At 37.4% G+C, this 14,636-nt stretch overlaps 1 protein-coding gene across 1 annotated transcript; it reads right to left on the bottom strand.

Annotated features, from left to right (window-relative positions):
- Positions 1 to 2,997: 2,997 nt before the first annotated feature.
- LOC134388517 (olfactory receptor 7D2) lies at positions 2,998 to 3,936 on the bottom strand. The gene has a single exon (XM_063111614.1). The coding sequence runs from the start codon at positions 3,934 to 3,936 to the stop codon at positions 2,998 to 3,000; it is 939 nt and encodes a 312-aa protein (XP_062967684.1).
- Positions 3,937 to 14,636: the final 10,700 nt, after the last annotated feature.

Below are 14,636 nucleotides of genomic sequence, written 5' to 3'. Positions count from 1 at the left end.
CGTAGGGGCCAGTAGACAGAGGTCATCTTTGGCTCACCTATACAACAAAAGCAAAATGTTTCTGGTGAAAGTAAAAGAAGACATTCTCTATCTTTGTTTCCTATACATTTTTGTGTCTCAAGAGGCTAGAGCTTTTTGCAGGAGGATTGAGAAATCCAGGGAAGTTTTATTTCCCTACAACGGGTTAGATAAGAGCTGTCCAACAGAATGTTTTGGGATGAAACTTTTGTGAAAATATTTGTGTTTGTGAAAATATTTTATATCTGCACGGTCCGATATGGTAGCCACTATGCATCTGAGTTAGTGAGCACTTGAAATGTGGTCAATGTGACTGAGGAACTTGATTTTTAAAAACTTTAATGTTATTTAATTATTTTATTTTATTTTAGTAAATTTAATAAAATTAATATGATAGCTGGTGGCTACCGTATTAGATAGCACAGAGGTAGACCACGGGACTTGATTAAAATGAGTTTCTTGGCATGAACACAGGCTTATGAAGAGGATAAGCCCATCCTCACATGAACTGTGGATAATTCACCTCCTTCTTTGTCTTTTTCTTCCAGAGGACTCATGAGAATAATTCTTCTGTAAACCATGCAGAGAATTTCACACACATGCCAAAGTGAGACTTTTCACTCCTTTACCATTTCCACTTCTCTCACCCATATATTTCCACGTGATTCTTCTTCCATCACCCAGACTGAAAATATTCCACTGTGCACAATGGCTTGTCTATACTCTACAAAACTGCTCCTTCTTCTTTATCCTGTCCATAGAACTGCACTTGAACCCCCGCCCCTTCACTAAGACACTGAGAAAGAAGAGCTCAGAGACATGTTGGTGCCTTCGGCTAAAATCAGAGAAGTTATTTTCAGTCACTGCCTTAAGCAACAAGGGTTTAGGGTCAAAGCTATGTGGTAAGCCTTTCTTGAACGTCTTTACTTTAAACATAGTAACCTGGTGATAACCTGATCTCTCTTTGTCACCAAATATATCACCGTTCACTGGCTGGTATGTATGGCCTTGAGACTTTTGGGTATTTGGTTGAACAATTAATGCTGGACAGGCAAAGGTGTTGAACTAAGTATCAAGTTAGTTAACCAAGATGTTGAACTCAGTATCCTAAGATGCTGAGTACTACAAGGAATAGACAGGAATAGATCGTCCAAGAAAAGCTAGCAATATTTCTGGGTAAATAAACTAACACTTGGCTGTCCTGGAAACAATCCTCTCTTCCTGGTCATTATTATCATGTCATAATACAGATATCACAAATTACACTGTAAGAAGACTGTGAATTATGGCACTGAGAACGGAATTTTATCTTTGTAAAATCCTGTCCATATTACAATTTTGGAAACTAGACCAATATTCCTAAGGGGTTCAGTTGGACAATATGATGCCAGTGAAATCTGTAAAGGCTCTGCAAGTGGACTGTGTCAGACTTATTTTAAGTTATACGGGACTATGAGACTACCATAAAAAGATTACTACTTCTAAGGAACTTACCTGGTAATTGAAAGAGCATTTCTGGCACAAAAATAATTTCTTTTTGAAAAAGGTGTGTCATACATAGGTTAAAATACATATGCATTTGTGTGTATATATGCATACCTATATATATACGTATTAACATGAAACTGAGTTAAAATTCTCAAGAAAAAAATGGAAGGATTAGAAATGAATGAAAAAGGAGATCTCAGAATCACTCTTAGCTTAATAGTAAAAGCCGTCAGTGTAGATAAGCTCTCAAAGTTTGTTTTCTTGTCTTGGGATTTGTAACAGTCAAGGTAAGTTAGACTACGTTGCTGTAACGAAAAGCACTAAAATGTTATTCACTTAAAGAAACAAAAGCTTATTTCATTATTATAAAAAGTATCTACCAACTTGGGAAATCACCCCAGGGAGTCCTCCATGTATTGGTTTAGCTTTCTAGACTGTTTTCATCTTATGACAACTCCATGTCAAGGGAAGGATGAATATGAAGAATAATGTGCTAGTTCATAATTGTTTTTGCTTAGAAGTGATACGTCGCCTCCACTTATATTTCACTGGACAGATGAAAACATTTTGCCACCTTTAACTTCAAAGGCGAAGGAAGATGCAATAAGAGGATAAGCAGAAATAATGTCTGTGGTTAGTAAAATCCACCACAGAGGTGCACACAACATTCGAATCATGTGAAAAGCTGTACAGCCTTTTAGATAAGCATAAGAACTCAAGGTCAGAGTTTGGGGTTTAAATCCTGGTTTTGCCACTTGGTCCATCTGTAACTTTGGGGATTTTATTTTATTTTTTTAGCTCTCAGAGCTTCAATTTTCTCACTTCTAAAATGGTAACAGTGATCATTCCTAATGGGAAGACTACATAAGATAAAACTTAGAGAACAGCATAGAATTAATACATAATAAGCACTAAAATGTTAGCTATATTTTAATATGTATTCTACTCATACTTTATCCAGTGAGGAAAAATACCCACTTCTGGTGACACACACAAACAACACAAATCCACATGCAAAACACACAGAAATAAAGTAAGTGAACAATCAATAGTTCAAGAACTCTATATACTAATTATCCTGATTTGAACATCACATACTGCACACTGGTATTGATATTCAATGCTGTACCCCACAGATACGTACAATCAACTATGTTCCAATAATAATAATAATAATAAAAAGAACTCTATGCCAACAACACTTGAGATAACAAAGCTATAGTAAACGTTTTGAGTCTGAGCTTAGAACTCACCAGTGTGGAAGTAAGAAAGATGACCAAGGACATACATTCTGGACAATAAATAACGCAGAAATGTCATCAAAGAAATTACAGGGAGATGAGTGTTAAAAAGTGTGTAAAAACTAGAAGAGAGCGAAGTCAATATGGTTTGAGAGATCCAAGGGTAAGAAACTGCAATAAAAGTGTGCACACGTGTGTGTTTTGCCACTGGTACCCACAAAACGTCTTATTCTTGCGGCCAATGAATACATCACAGACAAGAGGCTGCTCTGCAGAAGAGTCTTCCCAGGGCCCCCTTCACATCCCTGTTCCTCAGGCTGTAGATGAAGGGGTTCAGCATGGGGGTGACCACAGTGTACATCACCGCAGCCACTGAGACTTTCTGGGAGGAGTGAGTCACCATGGACGTGAAGTAGACCCCAACGCCTGTCCCATAAAACAGAGACACGACTGAGAGGTGAGACCCACAGGTGGAAAATGCTTTTTGCTTTCCTCTGGATGAGGACATCTTCCGTATGGATGAAACAATTTGGGAGTAAGAAAAAAGGATCCCAATGAGGGGGAAAACGCCCAGCACTCCCGTCATAAAATATATCAACGTGCTGTTCAGGAAGGTATCAGAGCAGGCCAACTTGAGAATCTGTGTCAGTTCACAAAAGAAATGTGGAATTTCAAGATCTTTACAGAAGGTCAGATGCATCATCAGAGAAATATGGAGCAGAGAAGTCATGACACCAATGAACCAGGTCATAAAAACCAGCAGGCCACAGAGGCGGGAATTCATGATGACTGTGTAGTGCAGGGGGTGGCAGATGGCCACAAACCGGTCATAGGCCATCGCAGTGAGGAGTAGAGTGTCTAGGATAGGAAAAAGCATGGAAAAATATACCTGAGTTAGGCAGTCTATGTAGGAGATGGCTTTGTTCTCTGTCTGTATGTTCACCAGCATCTTGGGGACTATGCTGGTGCTGAAACAGATGTCAACCAAGGACAGGTTGGAGAGGAAGAAGTACATGGGGGTGTGGAGGTGGGAGTCAGAGCTGATGGCCAAGATGATGAGCAGGTTCCCGAGGACCGTGACCAGGTACATGGACAGGAACAGTACAAATATGAGGTGCTGCCGTTCTGGATCCTCAGAGAGTCCGAGGAGGATGAACTCTAAAACTGCTGTTTGGTTTTCTGCATCCATGTATCTGATGTATCTACAAAGGAAAAGACAACAGCAAAATCAATTAGCAGCAAACAGGCATCCTCCATATAATAAAAATGATGTCCATGCTTTTTGCTCTAGTTATTTGTGAAGTCAGTCATTTTGCATAAGAGTTAAGATCTCCTTTCTCTCATAAATGGAATCCTAAGAAATGGAGTCTCTGTGTACCTTTGTAGCCTTTTTTCAAGCTTTTAAAAACCAAATCTCATCATGTATATTTGAAGTATACAACTTAATGGTATGAGATACATAGAGATAGTAAAAAGGTTTCTATAGTGAAACAAATTAATATATTCATCATCTCCCAGTTACCCATTTTTGTGTGTATGTCAAGAGCCCCTACAATCTACTTGTTTAGTATAAATCCCAAACAGAACACATTATTATCTATAGTCCTCATGTTGTACATTAGATCCTACATATCTGCTACTTTGTATCCTTTGACCTACACCCCCATTTCCTCCTTCCTCTCACCCCACTCTGGTACCTACTGTTTTATTCTCTCTATATATTGCAGGATCTCTTCCTTTTTTTAAGGCTGAATAATATGTATATGTATATCTATCTTGGTTTCTTTATCCATTCAGCCATCAACAATTAGATTATTTCAATATCTTGGCTATTGTGAATAATGGTGCAGTCAACACGGGAGTGCAGGTATCTTTATGAGGTGGTGATTTCACTTCTTTTGGGTGTATGTCCTGAAGAAGGATTGCTGGGTCCTATGGTAGCTCTATGTCTAATTTCTTTAAGAATATCCATACTGTTTTCCATAATAGCTGCACCAATCGACATTCCCACCAACAGTGTACAGGGTTTTTTTTTCACATCTTTGCCAACACTGTTATCTCTGTCTTTTTGATAATAGTCATTCTAACAGGTGTGAATTGATATCTCATAGCAAACCATCCATATTAAATATACATTTTGTAGTAACCCAAACAAAATGGAATCCTAGAAAATTGACTCTAATCTCAGCCATCTATCTCAAGCATCCATTATAGAAACAACCCTGTCAGATAATCACGGAGCATCAGTAATGAGACACATCAATATCATGTATTTTCTGATGGGATTCAACGAAAAAGAAAAAAAAAAAATCGTTTCTGTGGGATTCTTGCCAAAGATGCAGGACTTCACTCTAAAGAGTGGGGAATATCAGACAAACCAAACTTTGGGGATATGCTATACAATATCTGACTTGTGCCCTCCAAAAATGTCAATGCCATAAAATTCAAAGAAAGTCTAGAAAATGTTGCAGATTAAAGGAGGCTAAAAAAAGAGACATGCCACCCAAAGGAAATGCATGATCTGGGACTTTCTTTTGCTACAGAGGATATTATTGGGATAATTATTGAAATATGAATGAGACCTATAGATTTGATAATAGTATCATATTAAGGTCATATTAATGCTAATTTACTGATTGTGGTAATTATACTGTGGTTATGTTACACAGTGTATGTGTTTATAGAAAATACTGAATTTGTAAAGAGAGACATATCTGCAATGTGACCTACTCTCGAAGGATAAAGGACATACACAGTAGTTACTTGTATTGTTCTTGAAACTTTTCTGTAAATCTGAGATTATATTAAAATAAAAAGTTAAGTAGCACTGTCGTGCAATCCAATAATATGAGGTAAAAGAGAAGCAAGACAATCCATCAAAACAATGTCAGAAAAGAGATTTCAAACAAAACAAAACAGCTGAGGCCAAGACCCCTGGCATGCATCAGAATCACCTGGAGAGCTTTTTAAACCAGACTGCGTGGCTCCATTCCCAGAGTTTCTTCCTGTCAGTAGGTCTTGGCAGGGAGATGGAACCTGTCATAAAGTCATCCTAACTCATGTCTCTAAGAGGTACAAGTGAGGTCTCCTCCTGGTTAGGCATCATGAACTGAGCAGACGAGAGGTTACAGAGAAGTATTTATGGTTTCTCAAGCCCCAGGGAGGCAGATTTCTCATAGTTCATCATTAAATTAGTTGTCCCTGTGATGTACTACTCTCCAAGTCATTTAACTCCCTTAAAGAGAAAATGAGTCAAAGAAACCACATGTCCTAATTTTGTTTCCAAGAAGACAGCTATGGAGCTGGGTGCATCTTTCTGTCCCCGTGAGGCTCTAACTTCTTGCATCACTATTGGTTTGGCTTTGAGATAAAGAGGTTCTTCCTCAGAAAAGTGTTTCTGCTGTGGAGACTCATTTTCTTGTAGCCATGGTACCTAGGGACTTGAAGTATACAAGAAAATAGAGATGCATCTGCCTCAGTGAATCCCTTGGGACTGTATCAGCTACGTGGTGTTGAATACGTTGTGGAGCCAGAGAAAGTCATGTTGCAAGAGAGGGAGAGTCAACCATGTAAGATAATGCTATGAGGACAAGTAAAATAAAGGCTGAACAATATCCATTGCACTTAATGGCACAGAAAACATCAGAAAGAGCAACTTGGGTAGAATCATGAGGAGGACACCTTTTCCTTTTTTTGTTTCTCTGAGATGCTCACTTCGACATCTTAACATATTTATTTTTTTAACTGAAATGCAATTGTATTTGCAGAGTTGAGTATCAATACTTGTGTACAATGTGTGATGATCAAGTCAGGATAATTAGCATGTTCACCATTACAAAATAAAAATCATTTCTTTATGTTGAGGACATTCAGTCTCCTCTCTTCCAGTCACTTGATAACATACAGTAAATTATCGTTAATTATAGGTGCCGAGCCTGACTGTACATCCATAGAGCTTATTTTTCTTAACTAGCTGTTTTGTGTCCATTAAACCATTTCTTGGTATACCCCTCCCCCGCTTTCCCAGCTCTAGAAACAAAAGTTTTATTCTCTCCTTCTGAAAGTTCAGGTATTATTATGATCGTTGTTTCTTTCTTCTTTCTTTCCTTTCCTTCTACCTATGAGTGAGGACATGAAGTATTTCCCTCTCTGTGCCTGGCTTATTTCACTTAACATAATTTTCTACCAGCTCATCCATGTTACTGCAAATGGCAGAATTTCATTCTTTTCTATGGCTGAGCAGTATTCCATTGGTATATATACTACATTTTCCTTACACACTCATCCATCGATGGACATTTATGTTGGTTCCAACTCTTGGCTGTTGAGAATAGAGCTGCGATAAACATGGGAGTGCAGGTATCCCTTTGACAATTATTTCTAATCCTTTGGGTTTATGCTCAGTAGAGGGATTGCTGGATTGTATGGTAGTTCTATCTGTAGTTATTTGAGGAACCTCCATACTGTTTTCCATAATGACTGTACTAATTTACAGTCCCACCAACAGTGTATAAGTGTTCCCCTCTCTCTTCATCCTTGCCAGCATTTGTTATTCTCTGCCTTTTTGATAATGACCAGTCTAACTGGGGTGAGATGATATCTCAATGTAGTTTTGACTTGCACTTCTCTGGTGATTAGTGATGTTGAGCATTTTTTCATATGCCTGTTGGCCACTGGTATGCCATCTTTTAAAAAGTGTCTATTTTGTTCCTTTGCCCATTTTAAAATCATATTTTTACTACTGAGTTGTTTGAGTTTTTTGTATGTTCTGGATACTAATCCTTTGTCAGATGCATAGTTTGCAAATATTTTTGCCCATTCTGTAGGTTGTCTTTTCAATCTGTTGATTGCTTCCTTTGCTGTGCAGAGCTTTTAAATTTGATATAATACCATTTGTTAATTTTGCTTTTGTTCCCTGTGCTTCAGAAGTATTATTCATAAAATCCTTGCCCAGTCCTATGACCTGAAGCATTTTCCCTGTTGTCTTCTAGAAGTTTTATAGTTTTGGGTCTTACATTTAAGTCTTTAATCCAGGTTGAGATGATTTTGGTATATGATGTGAGATAGGGTTCTAGTTTCATTCTTCTGCATATGGATCTCCAATTTTTCCAGCACCGTTTATTGAAGAGGCTGTCCTTTCCCCAATGTATGTTCTTGGCTCCTTTGTCAAAAATCAGTTGGCTGTAGGTACACGGATTTACTTATGAATTCTCTATTCTGTTCCATTGGTCTATGTGTTTGTTTTGTGCCAGCACCATGCTGTTTTAATTACTATAGTTTTGTAGGATATTTTGATGCCAGGGAGTGTGAAACCCTCACTTTCTTCTTTTTGCTCAGGATTTCTTTGGCTATTTGGAATCTCTTGTTCCATATAAAATTTTGATTTTTTGAAAAATGTCTGTGAAGTATGTCATTGGTAGTTTGAAGGGGATTGCAATGAATCTGTAGATCTCTTTGGGTAGTATAGTCATTTTGATGATAATTATTCTTCCAATCCATGAGCATGGGATCTTTCTACTTGTGTGTGTGCTTGTGTGTGTGTGTGTGCGTGTGCGTGTGTGTGTGTTTCTTTCTTTAATCAGTGCTTTAGAGTTTTCATTGTAGAGATATTCCACCTCCTTGGTTAAATTTCTTCCTAGGCATTTTATTTCATTGTTGCTATTGTAAATGAGATGGTATTCTTAATTTTTCCTGCAAGTTCATTTTTGGTGTATAGAAATGCTACTGATTTTTGCATGTATCCTGCAATTTTACTGAATTTGTTTATCATGTCTAGGAGTTTTTTGGTACAGTCTTTGTTTCTCTCTATATAAAACCATGTGATCTTCAAAGGGACTTCCTCCTTCTGAAGTTAGGTGTCCTTTATTTCTTTCTCTTGCTTAACTGCTTTGGCTAGGACTTCCAGTACTATGTTGAATATAAGTGGTTAAAGTGGGCATCCTTGTCTTGTTCTAGTTTTTAATGGGAAAGCTTTCAGCTTTTCCCAATTTAGTATGATGCTAGCTGTGGGTTTGTCAGAAATAGCCTTTATTGTGTTGAGATACTGTACTTCTACACCTAATTTGTTGAGAGTCTATCATGAAGGGGATGTTGAAATTTATAAAATGCTTTTTCTGCATCTATCAAGATGATCATATCGTTTTTTTTTCTTTCATCCTGTTAATGTGACATATTACATTTATTGATTTATGTATGTTGAACCATCCTTGCATCCCTGGGATAAATTCCACTTGATCATGGTGTAAAATATTTTTAATGTTCTTTTGATTTGGTTTGCTAGTATTTTATTTAGGATTTTTGCATCTATGTTAATCAGGGATATTGGCCTGTAGTTTTCTTTTATTATTGTGTTGTTGTTGTCTGGTTTTGCTATTAGGGGAATGCTGGCCTTGTAGTGTAAGTTTGGAAGAATTCCATCCACTTAAACTTTATGAAAAAGTTTAAGAAGTATTTGCATTAGTTCTTCCATAATAGTTGGTAGAATTCAGCAGTAAAGCTATCTGGTCCTGTGCTTTTCTTTATTGGGAGACTTTTTATTACCGATTCAGTTTTGTTACTTGTTATGTCTGTTTAGGTTTTCTATTTCTTCTTGGTTCAGTCTTGGTAGGTCATATGTATCCAGGAATTTATCCATTTCCTCTTTTTCATATTTATTGGCGTATAGATGTTCATAATAGTCTGATGATCCTTTGTATTTCGGTGATAACTGTTGTAATGTTTCCATTTAAGTTTCTGATTTTATTTGTTCTTCTCTATTTTTTTCTTGTTTAGTCTGGCTAATAGTTTTTCAATTTTGTTTGCCTTTTCAAAGAACCAACATTGTTTCATTGATCTTTTGTATTTTATTTTTAGTTTCAATTTCATTTATTTCTGCTCTGATTTTTATTATTTCTTTTCTTCTACTTATTTTGGGTTTAGTTTGTCCTAACTTTTCTAGTTTCTTGAGGTGTGTTGTTAGGCTGTTTATTTAATTTTTTTTTAATGTAGGTGTTTATTGCTATAAGCTTTCCTCTTAATACTGCCTTGGCTTTATCCCATGGGTTTTGGAATGTTATACTTCTGTCTTCATTAGTTTCAAGACATTTTTTGATTTTCTTCTTTATCTCTTCTTTGACCCATTGGCTATTCAAGAGCATGTTGTTTAACTTTCATGTATTTGTGTAGTTTCACAAGGTCCTCGTTATTGATTTCTGGTCTTATTTCATTATGGTCAGAAAAAAATACTTGATACAATTTCAATTTTTTTGAATTTGTTAAGAATAGTTTTGTGGCCCAGAATACAGTCAATCCTGGAGAATGTTCAATGTGCTGATGAGAAGAATGTGTATTCTGCAGCAGTTGGGTGAAATGCTCTGTATATGTCTGTTAGGTACACCAGGTTTGTGGTGCCATTTAAATTTGATGTTTCCTTGATTTTCTGTTTTGATGATCTGTTCAATGCTGAGAGTGGGGTGTTAAAGTGCCCAGCTATTATTTTGTTGGTGTCTATCTCTCTCTTTAGAGGTGATAATATTTGCTTTATATATCTGGTTGCTCTGATGTTGGATGCATATATATTTAAAATGGTTATATTTTCTTGCTGTATTGATCTACCACATTTGGTTTATCCACTCATCCATCGATAGCTGAAAAATGTTTGTAAATTAAAATTAAATGTACAAAAAACTGTGGGGTTTTCAAGATCAAATTTTGATGACCTTACAACTACATGTGGTAAATGTTTTTATGTAATATAATCCTTTTATTATGAAATGCAAATATGCTCACCTGTATGAAAATACAGGCAAATGATAATAATATATAATATTTACAAAGTCCTTATGAATTTCCAGTCACTGTTTTAAGTATTTTACATACATTAATTCATTTCACACTCTAAACTTATGAGGCCTGTTCCATTCTAAAGATGAAAAAAACTGAGGGTCTGAGTGGTTAAGTAACTTGCCCAATTTCATGCAGCTAGTGGAAAATAACAGAATGAGGATGAAAATCCAGCCCATTTGGCTCCGGCGGCAGTACCTGTACTACTGACTATACCGAGCACTCTTTAGATGGCAGGTACTTGTCATTCATCTTCTATATTTTTTAAAACAGTCTTAAAAGGTAGGCAGTTTGTCTTCATTGGAAATAAGAATTCTTAGTTTGTAAGGAGTGAATTGTCTTACCCAAAGTTAGATAGGTGGCGGAGGTATCACTGAGCACAAGGCAGATGGAAAAGCTCAGCTTGCTTCAGTTATCCCAGACGGCCTTGTAGTAACAGTTGCTGCTGGTGCCCCACCCATTCCCCACCCCCCACATCCCCGTGGCAAGCCCCCACATCCCTGTGCCACTGATTTCCACAGAAGCTCCCTGTGTGCTTTTCATTGGCAATGGCCAGATTCTTTGTATCTTCTTTGAGGTCTTCCCTCAGGCTGGGGGAACACACTAACTGTGTACTGGAAGATCCAGATATACTGAGTAATTTGTTTCCTCTGGGAGCATCCCTGAACCAATGACTGATGCTTGGGATGACCCTTGGGTTGTGACTTACATGTCTCCAGAGCTTCCTTGTGGGATTCAGTGAAAGTTTCTCTTCATGAGGATTTGTGAAACAGCAGGACCCTTATATTTGATCAGCAGGACCCCTATATGTGATCCTTTTCCCCTAGAGCTGGAGCAGGACTCAGCCCTGGAGGAAGTTTGCAAGGCAAACTGGCTGGCTGAATTCCCAGAAATAGGAGTACGCTTCCCTAACAGAAGATAAGCATAAAGCTAGCTGAGTATGCATTTCTCTGAATTTCCTCTTTCCCATGGTTATTTGATATTTTGAATCTTGGTTGCAGGACTGGATGACATTATTTACATGTGTTGAGCTGTTTTTCAGACAACCTGCAACCTGTGAACTTGTTATATGTACTATCCAAACCCTGAAAAGCTAAGGAAGACATCAATCAAGTTATCTGGAACAGCTATGCTGACTTCACCACGAGCCAATTAAAATCCCACATGACTCCTGAAATCCCTACTCTCAAAATGTATACTATAAATGCTTATGATTCTAAGCTTTTGTAGAGTTCAGTTCTTTACAGCATTAAGCTAGCCTGCTCCCCTTGGTTGGTGTCCTCCTATAAACATTGATCTTTCCCACTGCAAATCCCAGTGTACAGATTTATTAGTTGGGCTGCACACTGGTGGGTGAACTTCTTGCAGTTTGATAACATTTACTTGATATTTTACCCTTTCTTGGTCTCGTACTCTTCTCAGTCACATTTCCCCACTCCATTGCCAGTTTTCCTGGGAAGAGTTCCCAGTAAATTCCTCTAATAGCCCTTGCCTGAGGATCTGCTTTTAAGAAATTCAAGCTAAAGCAGTTGTTTGCACTTTCTTATGGAAAGCCTAGAGAGAAAACCACTGCAAAACTCTGGTTTATTTGTTCTCAGTACTCTTATTCTGCACAATGTTTATCTTTTTACCACATATTTATACCTAAAGAAGATTATTAGGTGGTGGAATGTGGATCTACCTAACAATGGGATCACTGGCTGCCAAATCAATAAACTGCCCTGAAGTGGGTTATACCAGAAAACTTAACTAATGTCTTCCAAATGCAAAAGAGATTCGTGCATACATAGTTCAATGGTGAAAAGAAATGATTCCAACTATGAATTACTAGCCTTTCTTTACTTTCTTAAAAAAACAAAAAGTTCATTTTAATTGGCACATAGTAATCATACATATGGTACAATCTGATGTTTTGATACATAATATATGTTGGGTAATAATCAAGTCAGGATAGTACATTCATCACCTCAAAAATTTATCATTTGTGGCAAAAACATTCAAAAACCTATCATGTAATACACAAAACTTAACTGTTAACCAGTCACCCTACTGTGCAATTAAACATCAGAACTTATTCTTCCTGAGCGTAATTTTGTATTCACTGGCCAACCTCTCCGATTTCTCTTCCCCCATTTCTTCCCCAGTCTCTGGCAACCACTGTTCTACTCTGTCTCTATAATATCAACATTTTCTTTTTTTTTTAGATTTCACATATGAATGTTATCATGTGGTATTTGTCTTTCTGTGCCTGGCTTACTTCACGTAACATAATGCCCTCTAGGTATACCTATGTTGCTGTAAATGACAGGAATTCATTCTTCTTTTTCCTTGCTGAATCATATTCCATTGTGTATGCATGCCATATTTTAAAAAAATCTGTTCATTCATTGTTGAACACTTAGGTTAATTCCATATCTGGGCTATTGTGAATTGTGTGGCAATAAACATGGGAGTGCAGATATCTCAACATACTGACTTAATTTCCTTTGGGTATATACCCAGCAGTGGCACTGCTGGATCATATGGTAGTTCTATTTTTAATTTCTTGAAGAACCTCCATACTGTTTTCCATCTCAGCTGTACTAGTTTACACTTCCACCAATAGTGTGCAAGTGTACCCCTTTCTTCATGTCCTCACCAACACTTGTTTCTTTTGTCTTTTGGATAAAGCCATTCTAACTGGAGTCAGGTGATATCTCTTGGTGGTTTTGATTTGTATTTCCCTTATGATTAGTGATGTTGAGCATTTTTTCATATGCCTGTTGGCTATTTGTATGTCTCCTTTTGAGAAATGTCTATTAAGATTCTTGGCCCATTTCATTCTTAGTCAGATATTTATTTTGTCTTGATGATCTGCCCATTGTCAAATGTGGGTGGTGAAGTCTCCTACTATTACTAAATTGTAGTATACCTCGCCCCTTAGGACTAGTAATAGTTACTTTATATATCCAGGTGCTCCAGTGCTGCATACATATATATTTATGACTGCTATATCCTCTTGTTGAATTGGTCCCTTTATTATTATATAATGACCTTTTTCTCTTTTTAGAGTTTTTTATTTAAAAGCCTATTTTATCTGATGTAAGTATGGCTACTCCTACTCACTTTTGGTTTCCATTTGCATGGAATATCTTTTTCTAACCCTTCACTTTTAGTCTATGTTTATCTTTAAGAGTTAGGTGAGTCTCCTATAGGAAGCACACTGTTGAATCTTTCTTTTCCATTCAGCCACTCTATATCTTCTAATTGGAGAGTTTAATCAATTTACATTCCAGGTTATTATTGACATGTGAGAACTTATTTCTGCAATTTTGTTGTATAAAGTATCCTTCATACATGATTCAACTCCGTACGGAGATTTTCTTGTACTGAGAGCAAAAAACCTAAAAACTGTTTTTCGGTTGACATGAGGACTACTGAACCCTCTTGGTGAGTACAGGATTTGGACTCAGGCAGATTCCAATGTCCTTACTTTTTACCTCAGATTCTCCATTTGTAAATAATTGTTGGAGTGATTATAGAAAATTAGTGTTCTATCTAATATATAAATTCTCAACAAGTGATGGACATATTTATGAACACAGCATTTATTTTCTTGTGTCCCCATCTTGTGCTAACAAGAGGTGGATCTATTGGCAGGATTCTGTACCCTCAAAGCTCTGCCCAGCTTTGTTCTTCTCCAGCAGGCATCTGAGAGTGAGTACAAACTGCTCCTGGGCTGGGGGTGGGGGTGGAGAGGTTTTATTCAGTGCTCTTAGGTCTTAGCTTCCAACCACTCTATGAAATCCCTGGCCCTGGTGATGTGGACAGAACTAGGTGGGACCAAGAGGAAGGCATCTTAATGAACCTGGAGCAGTAGCTAATTGTGCTCCAGCTTTCCCTTAGTTCCTAGTCTAGGAATTATTACTCTACCACAGGGTTTTTCACCCTGGGTACTGTTGATATTTGGGGCCAGATATTTCTTTATAGTGCAGGCTGTCCTATGCATTGCAGGGCATTTAGCACCATCTGCAGCCTCAACCCATTAGATGCCAGTAGCAACCATGCGTCCCCCCCGCCTCCCCACTG

This window comes from Cynocephalus volans, chromosome 10, assembly GCF_027409185.1.
Source record: "Cynocephalus volans isolate mCynVol1 chromosome 10, mCynVol1.pri, whole genome shotgun sequence".
NCBI lineage: Eukaryota > Metazoa > Chordata > Mammalia > Dermoptera > Cynocephalidae > Cynocephalus > Cynocephalus volans.
This window is presented reverse-complemented; position numbering and strand designations above follow the sequence as displayed.